General features: G+C 40.1%; 1 protein-coding gene across 4 annotated transcripts in view; it reads left to right on the top strand.

Moving 5' to 3' along the window:
* PKIG (cAMP-dependent protein kinase inhibitor gamma) overlaps nucleotides 1–19,340 on the top strand; it is a 73,240-nt gene extending 53,900 nt beyond the window's left edge. For 3 of the 4 annotated variants that reach the window (XM_063425606.1, XM_063425608.1, XM_063425609.1), the window contains exons 2-3: nucleotides 16,443–16,617; nucleotides 18,227–19,340. In XM_063425606.1, the coding sequence (XP_063281676.1) occupies nucleotides 16,470–16,617; nucleotides 18,227–18,306 (228 nt within the window). In that variant the 5' untranslated portion in view covers nucleotides 16,443–16,469 and the 3' untranslated portion in view covers nucleotides 18,307–19,340. Of the gene's footprint in view, nucleotides 1–3,439; nucleotides 3,535–16,442; nucleotides 16,618–18,226 lie in introns of those variants that run through there. The other variant, XM_063425607.1, reaches the window with a different exon arrangement.
* Nucleotides 19,341–19,577: the final 237 nt, after the last annotated feature.

Raw genomic sequence — 19,577 nt, forward strand, 5'->3', positions numbered from 1 at the left:
TATCCGATAGGGGGTAGGATAAAACTTGACTGATAGTGTACTGATAGTGTAATAAGTTAAGAAAATTCTTGATAAAATAAGAAAAATTTAAAATTGTAACTCACACTTTCAGGGAGCTTACATACAGCTCCGACTTGCACGCTTGGGCGTAACGATCCCTGCCTATGGGTATATTGTGGTAAAGATTCTGCAAGTTTTCCTTACAGCGATGGTATCCTCATAAAAAAATAGGAGACAAAATAAAACTATATAGTGTAATATGTTGAGCTAATAAGCAGTGGTAGGTATGTAGACAGGTGTACACTCACATATTATGGAGCCTAAGTTTTGGCTCCAGAAGTAATGCGTGAAGTGGTATGAGCCCCACTCTAGGATATAGGTGATGGGGATATTCCTCCATGAATATATAAAAGACAAATAAAAAGGCACAATAGTGCATACCACCATTTCCTGGATCCTAATGAACTGAGTATAACGCAAGCACGTTAAATGATACACTCTCGATATGCTGAAGTAGGACAGGACCTACAAATCAGGATTGTTTCACCAAATTCGGTTGGGAGGCCTACAAGTGATCTTGGGTAGGAGAGAATTTATTTTAATGAGGTCTTAAAATGTCACAGCATGTCGCGTCGTCAACCACTGATATCTCTACTACTTTCAAATATATTAACCATAGCAACATAGTGTAATTTTGCAGTGTTGGACAGATGATTGAAATTCCTTAGCTTATTTCTTCATCATTTAACAGATGTTAAAATACTTGTGCAAATGATATATTTAAGGGACGGCACACTTCTTCTGTCCAACTGTTGTCGGATTTTATATCCCATAGTCCTTTGCCTGCCAATGATTAGAATGTAGAATGCAGCGTAACCACGTGCCTAACATGGGCAATCGATGCAGGGGAATGCACAGCAAGCCCGAGATCTGTCTGCAGGCTAACGTTGAAATGCAGACATTTAGCCAAGACATCAGAAAAGCCAGGAGACTTCAGGGAATCTGGATCTGGACGTATAACAAAGCCGACTTCTGTGTGTAATTCCTAATGAAGTAAGCAAAGAGCTTTGGGCAACATCTCTAGGCTGCCTGGTTACACAAACCTAGAATAAAACCGTAGGTGGTCACTGACACAAGTCTCTGTTTGATGTCTGCTCCCAGCATTTTGATTCCTCAATGAAGTTCTAATTGGCCACATCTCTATCGTACGGACTGACTGTAATGCTTTAAGCTGATTACGGTGATACACAGCACTTCCATAATTGGTTGATTATTACGGAGACTAAACGCTGCGACAATAATCCGTCTACTTTTTATAGAAAACACTAGGCCAGTAATTGCCGTGTTTCATGGAAAGGGTGTCCAATGGATGCGACTACATTATAAAGAAATAAAAAAAGTTTATTTATTATAAACACACTTTGATCACCGTCCATGACTCAGGACTATGAGAGTGACGGAATGTCGAACACACCTTTACTCGGATCATAATCCTTGACTTGGATGATAAACTGTGAAAAGACCATTCTCAGTGGCAGCTGATGGACATCTGGTTTGGCTGTGGCGAAGCATGATGGGAGTTGTAACTGGTGTTCCCTCTAAGCACTTTTTTTTTTTTTTTTCTGACTGTTCCAACACCACCATTGAAAAGGAACCCTTACGGGGTTAGACACTAAAGTGAGAATTGTTGGGAATTTTTAAAGTGAATTTAAAATTTAGGACCAAGATTAGTGAATTGGAGACTATTTCAGAGTCCGCTATGCTGTACGTTTGGCTACTTTTAGCTTTCTAAAATGAACCACCCCTTCCTGTTTTGCATTAGAACAAGACTTACGGTGTGCAGACAACAGTTGATGTCTCTATACAAAATGTTATGTAATGTACGAAACCACATTCCCTTATACAGAATTCTAAAAGGGACTCGTTTATTAATATGAAATTAATATAGATCAATGGTAAACGTGGGCTAGAAAATCCCTAGCACAGTTCTGTCTAAATATTGGACCTTTGTAATGAATTGAGATTTTGTTTTTGTCTGACTGTGTAACCGGGAGCTTATTTTACCATGACGGTTTAATTGAACTCCAAATCCCCTCCAGTTGATTTTTATTTTTTGCTCATTCTGAGGTCTGATTCATCCCGGTAGCAGATCTATTTCTGTAATTCTACGCAGTGCAGTAAATTGGATTCCATTGCAAACTTTATGGTGCTGTGTAATAAATTATTCAAAACTGATTTCTTTTTATTTATTTTTAATCCAAATCTGTACATTGTTGATATCCAAGAGTGTGTGTATGGGGATCTGGGAGCTGAGCAGGGAGAGCTCACAGATCAGCACTCCCTCGCCACCCACCTGCCCCGAGGCTAACAAGGCAAATGCCTTGTTTGCCTCACGGGCAAACAAGACCTGCAGGACCACAAACGGGAACGGGAAAAGTGCAGGAACGCCTTTCCCATTCGTTCCTGCAGGACTCGAGCCCTGGATTCTATAGTGCCATGAAAACAAAGTCGTTTTCCTGGCACTTTAGTTCCTACAGTGCCCCCCTCCCTAGCACCCCCCCCTCCCGCATCGCTGAAGGGGTTAAAAACCCTTCAGTCACTTACCTGAATCCAGCGCCAATGTCTCTCGGTGCTGGGTCAGGTTCTGCCCATGCTCCCCCCCTGCCGGCTGACGTCAATGGCAATGGCCAGGCTCGCATTAGGATTTCGGTGACGCTGGAAGTCCTTATGCATAGCGTGAGGATGTCCTGCGTCATTTAGATAAACAAAAGTAGTCTAAGCACCTGGAAGTCCCTCTAGTGGCTGTCTGGTAGACAGCCACTAGAGGTTGAGTTAACCCTGAGAGGTAATTATTGCAGTATCCCAGAAACAGCAGTAATTACCACTGCAGGGTTAAGGGACATGGGACATTGCATTCAGACCACTTCAATGAGTTGAAGTGGTCTTGGTACCTACAGTGTCCCTTTAAAGGAACAAGCTTTACGTGTCAGGACCTGATAGTATATGCTCACCTACCTGCTTCTCAATGAGGAAAAAATTCAGGGCTTGCAAAGGCTGCAGACAAGAAATCGGCAGCTTTTGCAAGCTTTTTTCAGATACACCCACAATGATAAAATGCATAAATAAATGCATGTTTTGTCTCTATTAAATAGTGATTACAAATTTTGGGGGCAATTGATTGTTCCTTTCAATAGCTATTGTTGGTTTGACCTTGAACTCTTATTTTTCTTTAGAGATCATTTGTCTAGCTATGTGTTTACATGTCACACAAGGTGTCAAGGTACTTAAGCAGATTCCTTTGTGCTGTATCACGCTTATGACGTGTATTATTTGGATTTATTTAGAGGCGTTTCCCAGGATGTGTATGAATGTTGTATTTACGAATCTTAGAAACGATCTCTTAGGTGACTCTGTAAAAATTAATAATTTACTTTGACACATTCTTCTTTTCCTGCCTCTGGTGTACGGTAATGGACGAGAGGTCCAGCTGCCTTACCATAGACGACTAGAGTGGCCAATGGCACTTCCACGTGGGTAAGTTTGTAACTAGAGCGGGGAAATTGTGTATACAGCAAGGCTTGTTCCTTCAGGGCTGTTGGCCTCACTGACAACTGCTATAAGAAGAAACACTGGGGTATTGTACGTCTTATTCCGAGGATACCTGTTCTGATCCGACAGCTGTTATGGGCACGACCAGTCTGATTCTCGCAATAAGGACCTTTTCTTAAAAAGCCAATAATATTTAAAGGGCTACTTCAACCACCATGACAACTTCAGTGATTTGAATTAGTTATGGTGCCTGGAGTTAGCTACAAAAATCTCTGCTGCTGGAACACTAACACGAGCTCTGTGCTGGCTAATATCTATTCTGTGCAATATTGGGGTCTGCATGCTGCGCCGGGCAGCCAATGGCAGCACCCCTCTTTCCATGCTGCTTATGTCCTCCCCTTAGCCCACCCTCGCCAGCCAGCCTCCCCCTTCGGCAAGGATGAGTAATGTCAGCCTAGAAAGATCGGACTACAGGACGAACTTGGTGCTGACGCTAAGTTTTTTTTTTTAGAGTTTTTGTTTGGTTTAGTTTAGTTTAATGGTAGGGGGTGCAGGTAAGGAAGGGTTACTCCAACGAAAGTCATTGGGTGGAGTAACCCTTTAAATGGAGCACACTTTGTATATCTTATCTTTTCTGTGCCAAAGGAATACAGTTAAATTGTCGGAGAAATGCCCATTCTATTGTCATTATAATCATTATAAAAACGGCCAAGGTTACTGGGAACGTGACGTCTGTTTAATACGATGGCAAACCGTCATCCATGAACTAGTGTGTGTCTTCTCTGAAACTGTGTCTTGTGCTATTAGTATGCTCATTGGCTTATTTTATTTTCACGACTGGTTTGATGAAATGGGCAAGGATTGCCTGGTGTCTAACATATGAACCCTAGAGACTTGCGTGCACAATAGCTTCATTTGTATTTGTTTTATGCAACATTAATCTGTGCTGTTTAATATAAATTTTCCATCAAATTAAGGAAGAATTCAGCCTCTTATTGAAAAATGTTCTGGGGCTTCCAATGACCCTTGGCCCTGACTTGGTTTCATTATAATCTTAAATACACGTTCTCTCCGTTTTTGCGCTTTAAGTCGTTCACAGACTCATACTCTCAATGTCTCTTTCAATTCTTTTCCAATCTCTTAATTAAATTTTAGCCCTTGAGTATCTCTCAGCCTCTCTTCTATCGCTCGTCAGTCAACCTTTTTTGATCTTTTTTTTTTTTTTTCATTTTTTATCACTTTGTCTCTTGCCATCTCTCCTTTTAATTACTCTCGCTTTCAATCTCTCTCTATTCCTTTCAATCTTGAGACGCCCTAGCTCCTATTTCTGTGGAATGCTATTTACTGGATGGACGGTGATTTAAACAGAAACCGTTGAGTAATTCTAAACACAAACTAAAAACCTCATCACAATGGAATGAGAATTAAAGCTGCCCTGTAATTTTCTTTTTTTTTTTTTCATTTTCTTTCTTCTGGTTTTCCTTTCCTTATGCCTCCTGTATCTTAATGATTAACCCCCTTCCCCCATTACCACTTGTCTATATTTATATTTATATTTTTTTCCTTCTGTTCTCAATACCTGGGGGCAGCCATTTTGTTCTGGTCTGCCGTGATGGCGGCTGTTTGCCCGTCTGTAGGAATGAGCTCTGAGTTAGCTCTGGGAAATGTGAGTGTGAACTTACTTAAGCACCCATTCACACACCCATTGTATCTATTCTACTGCACCATTATTTTTTATGTTTTTTATTTTGAGGTCAATTGTATAGAGACCATCACCATAACCATTGTGTACGTATACCATCTATATATTTGGTCTAGGTTATGTTCATACACTGCTGTATTAACTTCTAGTGTAATTGGGTGTCCCCTTCTTGACTGGACCAACTTGTTGGTATAAATGTTGCACCGTAATGAGTTAATCTCAATTTAATAGTTATAGTGCCTGGACATCCTGACCGCCATTTTACTTTAAGGGGTCAAACTGGCTATGACCAGTTTAACCCCAAAATACATTTGTTGGCACCCCTCCTCCTGGAATCTTCGCCACTCCCTCTGGCCCCGGTTTCAGTTCAGAAACCCTTCCATGGGCGCTTGTGATAGGCTGAGAGTGTCAGCTGACTCTTTGAAATGAAGTTATGGAGCCCTGGGTACTTCTTCAAGGTTGAAACAAAAACATGTCTATTCTTCTCATTTGCATTGGGTGCCCTGTCTGTGCCAGGCTTGAACTAGATTGTGATATAATTTGCTACATCTTTCATTATTTGCTACGTTTCATATAATAAGAGAATAGATTATCAAATTAAAAAAAGAATAAAGCAAGTTATAAGCGACTTAAACTGTTTACTAGATATTATTCCTGAATTGTAGACTAAAATAGTCTGCTGTATGTTGGTTTAAATGTTTAAATTCTTGTAATTCACATTTCTATTCTAAACAGCCAAGCTGTGATTAAAGCAGAATTGAATGCTTTTTCAACAGCTGCTATTTTAGCCTCTTTTTAATCTCGATCACTTCTGCTGGAAGGCTTTTCAATGTATCCACTACTCATAACGCAGGAAATGTATTTTTCCGAGGTTGTGTCTAATCACGTTGTACATTACTTCGGATACGATGCTGTGCATGTAATATTTGTGAAAATATTAAAATGGTGCTAAATATTGCAAATAAAGATCAGCATGGTGGCTTTTAAATGCATGCAAAATATTCTATTCTGTATTTTAAGATGAAAATAAAAATCTGTGCATTTTAGCATCAATTTTGTGCCCCACACATAACCTTGGAATAATAAAGCACTTTAATATCACTTGGTTTTGCTGCACTCTAGTGGACAAACGTAACATTTCAGCTAACACTCAGAAAAAAAAAGAAACCATTTTTATTAATACGAGAGACACAAATTATGAAACCAGTTCTACATAATATTTCTGTCTATCACACACCATCTAAATTCAAATCGATACTTTTTGATGTATGCTGTGTGTATTGATATTTATTAAGAATCAGACAATCGGATACATTTATGATTTTTATTATTATTATTATACCGCAATATACAGGCAGACATTTTAACATTGCTGCAATTCTCATCATTAATAATATCCGATTGATCCAGAGGAAGGCAAATAAAAACCCCGGTGGATGATGTCTCACAGGGGGGAAAAAATTCCTTCCTGACCCCATTTATGGCGATCGGTTTAAAGCCCTGGAACAACCACCTAATGTGTTTAACTGTATATTGCTGAATATATTACACTACTATGATAAAAAGGATTAATTTAGAGTTAACCCCTGATCACAGAGCTTACATTCTAATAAGAACTGTACAATACATAGATGGAGGTCCTTACTCACAGAGCTTACATTCTAATATAAACAGTACAATACAGAGAGGTGCTTGCTCACAGAGCTTACAATCTAACATGAACCGTACAATACATAGAGGGAGGCCCTTGCTCACAGAGCTTGCCATCTAATAGGAGCAGCACAATACAGAGAATGAGGTCCTTGCTCACAGAGCTTACAATATCATATGAACAGTACAATACAGAGAGGGAGGTCCTTGCTCACAGAGCTTACAATCTATTATGAACAGTACAATACAGAGAGGGAGGTCCTTGCTCACAGAGCTTACAATCTAATATGAAAAGTACAATACAGAGAGGGAGGTCCTTGCTCACAGAGCTTACAATCTAATATGAACAGTACAATACAAAGAGGGAGGTCCTTGATCACAGAGCTTACAATCTAATATGAACAGTACAATACAGAGAGGGAGGTCCTTGCTCACAGAGCTTACAATCTAATATGAACAGTACAATACAGAGAGGGAGGTCCTTGCTCACAGAGCTTACAATCTAATATGAACAGTACAATACCGAGAGATAGGTCCGTGCTCACAGAGCTTACAATCTAATATGAACAGTACAATACAGAGAATGAGGTCCTTGCTCAATGACCGTACAATCTAATATGAACATTACAATACATAGAGGGAGGTCCTTGCTCACAGAGCTTACATTCTATATGATCAGTGCAATACAGAGAATGAGATCATTGCTCACAGAGCTTACAATCTAATATGAACAGTACAATACAGAGAATGAGGTCCTTGCTCAATGAACGTACAATCTAATATGAACAGTACAATACAGAGAGGGAGGTCCTTGCTCACAGAGCTTACAATCTAACATGAACTGTACAATACATAGAGGGAGGCCCTTGCTCACAGAGCTTGCCATCTAATAGGAGCAGCACAATACAGAGAATGAGGTCCTTGCTCACAGAGCTTACAATATCATATGAACAGTACAATATAGAGAGGGAGGTGCTTGCTCACAGAGCTTACAATCTAATATGAACAGTACAATACAGAGAGGGAGGTCCTTGCTCACAGAGCTTACAATCTAATATGAACAGTACAATACAGATAGGGAGGTCCTTGCTCACAGAGCTTACATTCTATATGATCAGTACAATACAGAGAATGAGGTCCTTGCTCTCAGAGCTTACACTCTAATATAAATAGTACAGCAAAGAGAGGTCCTTGCTCACAGAGCTTACAATCTAATATGAACAGTACAATACAGAGAGTGAGTTCCTGGCTCACAGAGCTTACAGTCTAATATAAACAGTACAATAAAGAGAGGTGCTTGCTCACAGAGCTTACAATCTCACATGAACCGTACAATACATAGAGGGAGGCCCTTGCTCACAGAGCTTGCCATCTAATAGGAGCAGCACAATACAGAGAATGAGGTCCTTGCTCACAGAGCTTACATTCTATATGTTAAGTACAATACAGAGAATGAGGTCCTTGCTCAATGAACGTACAATCTAATATGAACATTACAATACATAGAGCGAGGTCCTTGCTCACAGAGCTTACATTCTATATGATCAGTACAATACAGAGAATTAGATCCTTGCTCTCAGAGCTTACACACTAATATAAACAGTACAATACAGAGAGGGAGGTCCTTGATGACAGAGCTTACAATCTAATATGAACAGTACAATACAGAGAGGGAGGTCCTTGCTCACAGAGCTTACAATCTAATATGAACAGTACAATACAGAGAGGAAGGTCCTTGCTCACAGAGCTTACATTCTATATGATCAGTACAATAGAGAGAATGAGGTCCTTGCTCTCAGAGCTTACACTCTAATATAAACAGTACAATAAAGAGAGGTGCTTGCTCACAGAGCTTACACTCTAACATGAACTGTACAATACATAGAGGGAGGCCCTTGCTCACAGAGCTTGCCATCTAATAGGAGCAGCACAATACAGAGAATGAAGTCCATGCTCACAGAGCTTACAATATCATATGAACAGTACAATATAGAGAGGGAGGTGCTTGCTCACAGAGCTTACAATCTAATATGAACAGTACAATACAGAGAGGGAGGTCCTTGCTCACAGAGCTTACAATCTAATATGAACAGTACAATACAGATAGGGAGGTCCTTGCTCACAGAACTTACATTCTATATGATCAGTACAATACAGAGAATGAGATCCTGGCTCACAGAGCTTACAATCTAATAAGAAGTGTACAATACAGAGAGAGAGGTCCTTGCTCACAGAGCTTACACTCTAATATGAACAGTACAATACAGAGAGGGAGGTCCTTGCTCACAGAGCTTACGCTCTAATATGAACAGTACAATACAGAGAGGGAGGTCCTTGCTCACAGAGCTTACAATCTAATATGAACAGTACAATACAAAGAGGGAGGTCCTTGATCACAGAGCTTACAATCTAATATGAACAGTACAATACAGAGAGGGAGGTCCTTGCTCACAGAGCTTACAATCTAATATGAACAGTACAATACAGAGAGGGAGGTCCTTGCTCACAGAGCTTACAATCTAATATGAACAGTACAATACAGAGAGGGAGGTCCTTGCTCACAGAGCTTACAATCTAATATGAACAGTACAATACCGAGAGATAGGTCCTTGCTCACAGAGCTTACAATCTAATATGAACAGTACAATACCGAGAGAGAGGTCCTTGCTCACAGAGCTTACAATCTAATATGAACAGTACAATACAGAGAATGAGGTCCTTGCTCAATGAACGTACAATCTAATATGAACATTACAATACATAGAGGGAGGTCCTTGCTCACAGAGCTTACATTCTATATGATCAGTGCAATACAGAGAATGAGATCCTTGCTCACAGAGCTTACAATCTAATATGAACAGTACAATACAGAGAGGGAGGTCCTTGCTCACAGAGCTTACAATCTAATATGAACAGTACAATACAGATAGGGAGGTCCTTGCTCACAGAACTTACATTCTATATGATCAGTACAATACAGAGAATGAGATCCTGGCTCACAGAGCTTACAATCTAATAAGAAGTGTACAATACAGAGAGAGAGGTCCTTGCTCACAGAGCTTACACTCTAATATGAACAGTACAATACAGAGAGGGAGGTCCTTGCTCACAGAGCTTACGCTCTAATATGAACAGTACAATACAGAGAGGGAGGTCCTTGCTCACAGAGCTTACAATCTAATATGAACAGTACAATACAAAGAGGGAGGTCCTTGATCACAGAGCTTACAATCTAATATGAACAGTGCAATACAGAGAGGGAGGTCCTTGCTCACAGAGCTTACAATCTAATATGAACAGTACAATACAGAGAGGGAGGTCCTTGCTCACAGAGCTTACAATCTAATATGAACAGTACAATACAGAGAGGGAGGTCCTTGCTCACAGAGCTTACAATCTAATATGAACAGTACAATACCGAGAGATAGGTCCTTGCTCACAGAGCTTACAATCTAATATGAACAGTACAATACCGAGAGAGAGGTCCTTGCTCACAGAGCTTACAATCTAATATGAACAGTACAATACAGAGAATGAGGTCCTTGCTCAATGAACGTACAATCTAATATGAACATTACAATACATAGAGGGAGGTCCTTGCTCACAGAGCTTACATTCTATATGATCAGTGCAATACAGAGAATGAGATCCTTGCTCACAGAGCTTACAATCTAATATGAACAGTACAATACAGAGAATGAGGTCCTTGCTCAATGAACGTACAATCTAATATGAACAGTACAATACAGAGAGGGAGGTCCTTGCTCACAGAGCTTGCCATCTAATAGGAGCAGCACAATACAGAGAATGAGGTCCTTGCTCACAGAGCTTACAATATCATATGAACAGTACAATACAGAGAGGTGCTTGCTCACAGAGCTTACAATCTAACATGAACTGTACAATACATAGAGGGAGGTCCTTGCTCACAGAGCTTGCCATCTAATAGGAGCAGCACAATACAGAGAATGAAGTCCATGCTCACAGAGCTTACAATATCATATGAACAGTACAATATAGAGAGGGAGGTGCTAACTCACAGAGCTTACAATCTAATATGAACAGTACAATACAGAGAGGGAGGTCCTTGCTCACAGAGCTTACAATCTAATATGAACAGTACAATACAGATAGGGAGGTCCTTGCTCACAGAACTTACATTCTATATGATCAGTACAATACAGAGAATGAGATCCTGGCTCACAGAGCTTACAATCTAATAAGAACTGTACAATACAGAGAGAGAGGTCCTTGCTCACAGATCTTACACTCTAATATGAACAGTACAATACAGAGAGGGAGGTCCTTGCTCACAGAGCTTACGCTCTAATATGAACAGTACAATACAGAGAGGGAGGTCCTTGCTCACAGAGCTTACAATCTAATATGAACAGTACAATACAAAGAGGGAGGTCCTTGATCACAGAGCTTACAATCTAATATGAACAGTACAATACAGAGAGGGAGGTCCTTGCTCACAGAGCTTACAATCTAATATGAACAGTACAATACAGAGAGGGAGGTCCTTGCTCACAGAGCTTACAATCTAATATGAACAGTACAATACAGAGAGGGAGGTCCTTGCTCACAGAGCTTACAATCTAATATGAACAGTACAATACCGAGAGAGAGGTCCTTGCTCACAGAGCTTACAATCTAATATGAACAGTACAATACAGAGAATGAGGTCCTTGCTCAATGAACGTACAATCTAATATGAACAGTACAATACAGAGAGGGAGGTCCTTGCTCACAGAGCTTGCCATCTAATAGGAGCAGCACAATACAGAGAATGAGGTCCTTGCTCACAGAGCTTACAATATCATATGAACAGTACAATACAGAGAGGGAGGTCCTTGCTCACAGAGCTTACAATCTAATATGAACAGTACAATACAGATAGGGAGGTCCTTGCTCACAGAGCTTACATTCTATATGATCAGTACAATACAGAGAATGAGGTCCTTGCTCTCAGAGCTTACACTCTAATATAAATAGTACAGCAAAGAGAGGTCCTTGCTCACAGAGCTTACAATCTAATATGAACAGTACAATACAGAGAGTGAGGTCCTGGCTCACAGAGCTTACAGTCTAATATAAACAGTACAATAAAGAGAGGTGCTTGCTCACAGAGCTTACAATCTAACATGAACCGTACAATACATAGAGGGAGGCCCTTGCTCACAGAGCTTGCCATCTAATAGGAGCAGCACAATACAGAGAATGAGGTCCTTGCTCACAGAGCTTACAATATAATATGAACAGTTCAATACAGAGAGGGAGGTCCTTGCTCACAGAGCTTACAATCTAATATTAATAGTACAATACAGAGAATGAGGTCCTGGCTCACAGAGCTTACAATCTAATAAGAACTGTACAATACAGAGAGAGAGGTCCTTGCTCACAGAGCTTACACTCGAATATGAACGGTACTATACAGAGAGTGAGGTCCTTGCTCTCAGAGCTTACAATCTAATATGAACAGTACAATACAGCGAGGGAGGTCCTTGCTCACAGAGCTTACGCTCTAATATGAACAGTACAATACAGAGAGGGAGGTCCTTGCTCACAGAGCTTACAATCTAATATGAACAGTACAATGCAAAGAGGGAGGTCCTTGATCACAGAGCTTACAATCTAATATGAACAGTTCAATACAGGGAGGGAGGTCCTTGCTCACATAGCTTACAATCTAATATGAACAGTACAATACAGAGAGGGAGGTCCTCACTCACATAGCTTACAGTCTAAGATGAACAGTAAAATAAAGAGAGGGAGGTCCTTGCTCACAGAGCTTACATTCTATATGACCAGTACAATACAGAGAATGAGGTCCTTGCTCTCAGAGCTTACACTCTAATATAAACAGTACAATAAAGAGAGGTGCTTGCTCACAGAGATTACAATCTAATATGAACAGTACAATACAGAGAGGGCGGTCCTTGCTCACAGAGCTTACAATCTAATATGAACAGTACAATACAGAGAGGTGCTTGCTCACAGAGCTTACAATCTAACATGAACTGTACAATACATAGAGGGAGGCCCTTGCTCACAGAGCTTGCCATCTAATAGGAGCAGCACAATACAGAGAATGAGGTCCTTGCTCACAGAGCTTACAATCTAACATGAACAGTACAATACAGATAGGGAGGTCCTTGCTCACAGAGCTTACATTCTATATGATCAGTACAATACAGAGAATGAGGTCCTTGCTCACAGAGCTTACAATCTAATATGAACAGTACAATACAGAGAGTGAGGTCCTGGCTCACAGAGCTTACAGTCTAATATAAACAGTACAATAAAGAGAGGTGCTTGCTCACAGAGCTTACAATTTAATAAGAACTGTACAATACAGAGAGAGAGGTCCTTGCTCATAGAGCTTACACTCTAATTTGAACAGTACTATACAGAGAGTGAGGTCCTTGCTCACAGAGCTTACAATCTAATATGAACAGTACAATACAGAGAATGAGGTCCTTGCTCACAGAGCTTACAAACAGCAGATATAGCCGCTTACTATAAATAAGAATACGCTGCAATAGATCAGCAGGGATTCCCCCACCTTGTGTAATATACAAATTGTGAAAAAACACATTGTGATCTACTGCGCCAGGAACAAGCACACAGATACAATTGTTATTCAAAGTGACCTTATTGTGCAAATTTTGTGTATACAAAAATATACATAAAAATATACGTACATTTATTCACAATCAGAGAGTGGTAATTTCCAGATTGTACAGAATCTTTAAAATAAAGAACAGTATACACAGATAATAGCGCAATATGTCAAGTCCTTATTGTGCTATTTCTTTTAAATATATAGATGTTCAACTTTTCTGAGCTGCTAAGAGCTCTACTGTATAACGCTTTGACAGTAAAATCCCCGCCTGAAGATCTGCTCAGGATGGTGTCTGATAATGCTCCAATCTAAGAAAAAAGAGCTTACACTCTAATATGAACAGTACAATACAGAAAATGAGGTCCTTGCTCACAGAGCTTACAATCTAATATTAACATTGCAATACAGAGAATGAGGTCCTTGCTCACAGAGCTTACAATCTAATATTAACATTGCAATACAGAGAATGAGGTCCTTGCTCACAGAGCTTACAATCTAATATTAACATTACAATACAGAGAATGAGGTCCTTGCTCACAGAGCTTACACTCTAATATGAACAGTATAATAGAAAGGTCCCCGCTCTACGAGCTTACAATCTAATATAAACAGTACAATACAGAATATGACGTCCTTGCTCACTAAGCTCACAATCTAATATGAACAGTACATTACAGAGAATGAAGTCCTCGCTCACAGAGCTCACACTCCAATATGATTGGTACAATACATAGTGTATATCCTAATATAAAAGATAAAATACGTGGATATTCTTGAGAATCTTCATTCCATCTCCTCTCATTCTCGTTTCTGTCCCACGAGCGGATCCTCTGTAGTCGATCTCCTTTCGTTACAATTCCCGTTAGAAGAGTTGCAATATTTCCTCTCCAGAAACTTGATGGAAACGTATGGGTCATGGTTTCACAGAGATGAAGACTGAATATAAAACACGGTGACTGGTAAATCACATGCACTGAAAGAAGAATCCGAGATGAGTCTAAACCTTGAAGATAACTGTTCTATTGTGATGTCATCAACGTGTCATACCTGTGTTATGATGTCACGAATGGTCATGTGACCAACATTTTTGCATAGTAAATTAGGCAGAAAGACGCCCCACATGTTTCTTAAATTTAAAACTTTTTTTAATTATAAATATGTTTACAAGTTCTTTAAAAATAAACCGCACAACTTTTTTATTCTTTCAAGTCATTTAAAAACTAAAATGAAAAAATACAAGAATTTATGTTAAAAATATATAAATGTCCTGAATCTGGGCTAAAACATTGACTGAATAAACGGTGAACCTTCAAGCATTACGATCTAGGTGTGCCCTATTCGTTACAGTGTGTGTGTGTGTACACACAAATTATTATATTCATACCTCCCAACTGTCCCTATGTGGGTTGGACAGTCCTTGTATATTAACATATGTCCTCCTCTTTATTATTATTTTTTTTTAGAAAAAGTGCAGATTTCAATTGAAACTGACACTTTTATAAATTAACCTTGTTACACCCTCCTGGCTGTCAATCAGACAACAGATCCTGTTACTTCCTGGTTTGATTCGCTCAGTGGAACTAAACTCAGGGGGCAGCAATTGCCCAGAGCACCTGCCTTGCAAAGACATTGAGCTGCATAGGGAAGTTAGTGATTGGACAGTCACATAAGCTCTGGGCGGAGTTAGAAGGGGAGGGCTGAGAAAGGGAGGGCCAAGAGATCTGTTTTTAGATATACCCTATTAAAAGAAAAATGCATAATTAAATATTTATTTTTGTAATTGGGCAGTGGAGTGTCCCTTTACCCTTTTAGATTGTAAATTCACAGACTATCTAGCCAAGTACCTTTTATTTAAAAAAACAAAAACAACAAAAAAAAAACTTGTAGCTTGATCTCCGCTCAATGGAAGAACCCTCTTTACTTTTTTGTCTTTGTCTGTGTATATTGTACTGTCTTTTTTTTCCCCAGTTGTACAGCGCTGCGGAATATGTTGGCACTTTCTAACTGCTAGTAATAATAATAAATGGAAAATTGTTAGATGTATCTAAACACATCTCTGTGTATATTTGGTTTAAATATTTTGAAACCGTCATTGTCCACACGGGCATTGCCAGTTGTCAACCTTATTCATTAGGGATATAGGAAGTCCATCAAAACCATGTGTAACTTCACCGCGTTCTCAGATTCAACACTTCCAGGTGGGATCAGACTACGTGCAATATAAACCAGGAATCCGTATTTTAATCAGCCTGTTAAATCTGCATTATCAAAAACATCTATTGATTGGTTACACGGTGGAATATCTTTGGTTAGTTTCATTAGGTTATATTGAATTTTAATTTTAGCTTGGCGGCCTTGTCTAATCATTTTTGGCGGCGTAAGTCAGATGATATTGTGATATTTTAGTGACATCAACTGGTTCCGATATTAAATTGTGATCACTCCTTGTGATTGCACAGTTGTTTCGCTTAATTTCTAAGCTTGCAAATCAATTCAGATTTAAGATCCAAAACCATTTCCCCATTAAAAGAAATCTAATTTAAATAAAAAAAATAAAATAAATAGGGCTGCCAGATCCACCACTTTTCCTGGACACACATCACTCATGCACACTGAATGGCAGCACATGAAGTGCTGCCCTGTGGTGTATATAGCATTCAGACGCTGCTGAATGAAATTCGGTAATGAGGAATCTTGTAGCACATACATGATATATACCGTGGGGCTGCACCTTACATGCCCTGGCTTTACCATGAGGAAACTAAGTGTCCAGGAAAATAGGCTGTGGGTGTAGGGTTAATGTATTCACAATCTTAGCACCATAACCACTACAACTCATTGCCTTGTTTTTTTTATTTATTTATTTTAATTAAATTATTACGTTATTTTTACATTTTGGTTTTGTTATTTCAGATCATATAACTTTGCTATGAACTTGAAATGATGGATGTGGAGTCTGCGTACACTGAATTTATAACCTGCGATCGAACCGGTAGAAGGAATGCAGTTCCTGACATCAAGGATGAATGTACGACGTGTGAGGGGGATCTTTCGGAAAACATGGGAGACCTGAATATACAAGAATCAGGTGAGGGATAAATGACATTATCAATGCTTACTGTTTGCATACCATGTATGCATACCTCCCAACAGTCCCGAATCTGGTAGGACAGTCCTGCTTTTAAGGTCCTGGGTTGGTTCCGGTTTCCAGCAAGCAAAGCATGAGTACATTTTTAGAAGGAGATGCCATTTCAGGCAAAGTGTCTAATTTATAGGATAAACTGCCCCTTCCCCACCCCGCTAGCAGATCATCCCCTGCGCAATGTTATTTTTATGAAACTATTTCTCTGTTATCCTGGTGACCTCTGCACTATAGGAAAAGGTTCAATTCAATCTGGCCCATTTGTTTTCTCGTATAAAGTCCCTTTTAGACATACTGTATAGACGCACAGGTAAAAATGTCACCAAATAAATAATTCTGAGTGTTGATGGCTTCAGTTTTATATAACTACCAGGGTCTTCATACAACAGGGCTTGACAAATTTGTTTGGAATCTAGGAGCCAGCTATAAATGTTAGGAGCCAGTTTTTTTGTTTTATTTAAAGGGACACTGTAGTCACCAGAACCACTACAGCTTAATGTAGTGGCTCAGGTGCCTATAGCCTGTCCCTGTGGCCTTTTCAATGTAAACGCTGCATTTTCAGAGAAAAGGAAGTGTTTACATTGCTGCCTACTAAGACCTCTAGGGGCTGTCACTCAGACGGCCAGTAGAGAGTCCTGTGTCAGTGCTCTGCATGGAGGCGCTGAATGTTACCCATACAGAACATGCACAATATCCTCCCAATGCTTTCCTATGGGAAGGCATTGGCTTAGATGAGAGCATAAAGATTGATGAACTCGGCAATGGAGGCGGGACAAACCACGCCAAAACCTGCATGACGTGGGGAAAAAAAGAGGAGTAAAAACACCAATCATGTATAGGCACACACACACACACTGACAGAGACATATACCACCCCCCCTTCACACACACACACACACACACACACTGACAGAGGCACACACACACTTTCTCAAACACTCACAAATTTACATTTTTTTTAAATTTTAATCCATTTAGCCTCCCTACCATTGGGAGAGCTGAGTGGACTTTCCCTGAGTTCCAATGGGGCTGCTCTCTCTTCCTGTGTGAGAGGGAGCAGTGATCTTCCAGCGGCTCCTCTCTGCTCCCTGTGATGCCGGGCCGGAGTTACGTCATATTCCGGCTCCCGGCATCATTAAGCAGTGCAAGGGAGCAGAGAGGAGCCGCTAGAAGATCACTGCTCCCTCGCACGCTGCCCCAGCCGACCACTATGATGCTGCACTTAGCCAGCTGCCTCCATAAAGCGCAGGGCAGCCGGCTACATTGCTCTCTCAGCCGGCCACCTACATGCTCCCGAGGGTGGACAACCGGCTCTATTATTTGCCCAGCCAGCCATTTTAGATAAAAAGCTGATTTTTTCAAGCCCTGTCATACAAGATGCTGGACACAATGACAAGAAACATCGAACACTCTTAGATCAGTAACAATCCTCATGATGAGATCCTCGGGATAAATGCTTGATCGAGAAGTGTATCTTTTTGACCATAGAATCAAGCCAGTGTCTCTTGTGCATCTTAATATCAAAGTTCTTTCACAAATGCTTTGTATTTCTTAGGAGGTCAAGAGGGAGCGACGTCTTCAGATAGTGGACAAGACCAGAGTAAAAAAGCACAAGACGGCAGCTCACCGTCGTGAATTATGCATTTGTCATATGAACAACCACATGAACTTAGGTTTTCAAGAGAAAGAGTAAATGTCTTCAATTGGTGAACTGTCTTTGAAGCGCTTCTGAAGACCGAGAAGCAGGATTGACAAGTACAGTTCATGCAGATGCCTACAGCATACCGAACGATGCATAACGAACGATGCAGGACCCATGAACATTAAAGGTGGATCAAACATATTCAATGCATCTTTTATAAGTCCACCTAACCTAAAATGCCTTAGCAATTTTTATTTATCCTTTATAGAAAAAAAGAAATATGCAAATTCTTCAACATTTTGGTGTTTTATTCAAGGTACATTTTCGTTCAACCTTCTAACTTTGTAAACATTGAATTATAATTTATTCAACATTTTCAAAAAGGGCAATTCATGTTGTTGATATATTTTTTTTTTAACATGGTGGACAATTCACAACTAACTGTGGAGGAGCATTGCTGCCCTGTTTCTAATGGATCTTTCCCAGCACTGCCTTATGGGATTCGAGTGGACCAAACGTGTTCGTGTTATCAAGTCAAACCAAGCCGATAATGGCTTCTCAAACATCACATCATAAAAATACAATACCAATGTCTTCACAAATATTGCATAAAAAATGAATAAAATACCCATAGTGCAGATCAATAAAATCCAAGTCACGTAAAATATGGCAAAAAACACACTCCAATGGAATTTTAATCAAACACTATTGCACTCAGGGAGCATCAGGTCCATAGGGAGCGTTGGATACTCAATTTTATCACCCTTATCCACTCCAAATAAGAGGGACGATCCAGAGAAAAATTTTCCCAAGGAAGGTTCTGGAGCGAACAAACTGTGTCGCCATCTCATTTGCTCCTCCTTCCGAATCAGCGTGGTGACTTATCATGCAACGCGTTTCGCCCCTCTTCCTAGGGCTTTGTCAATCAGATTACATCCTCCCTCCGCACTAGCACAAATGTATACAGTGTAAATTCACTGTTCTTCTCCCTCATTGGTGCAACATCAAAAAGAACAAATGATCTGTCAAGGTACCGTATATACTCGAGTATAAGCCGAGTTTTTCAGCACATTTTTTGTGCTGAAAAACCCTAACTCGGCTTATACTCGAGTCAATTGTCTGTATTATGGCAATTTACATTGCCATAATACAGACTGGGGGCTGCAGAGCGTTTACTTACCTTTCCTGCAGCTCCTGTCAGCTCCCTCCTCCTCCGCGCCGGTCCGTTCAGCACCTCTGTCAGCTCCCAGTGTAAGTCTCGCGA

The sequence above is a fragment of the Pelobates fuscus genome, chromosome 6 (assembly GCF_036172605.1).
Source record: "Pelobates fuscus isolate aPelFus1 chromosome 6, aPelFus1.pri, whole genome shotgun sequence".
NCBI classification, from domain to species: Eukaryota; Metazoa; Chordata; class Amphibia; order Anura; family Pelobatidae; genus Pelobates; species Pelobates fuscus.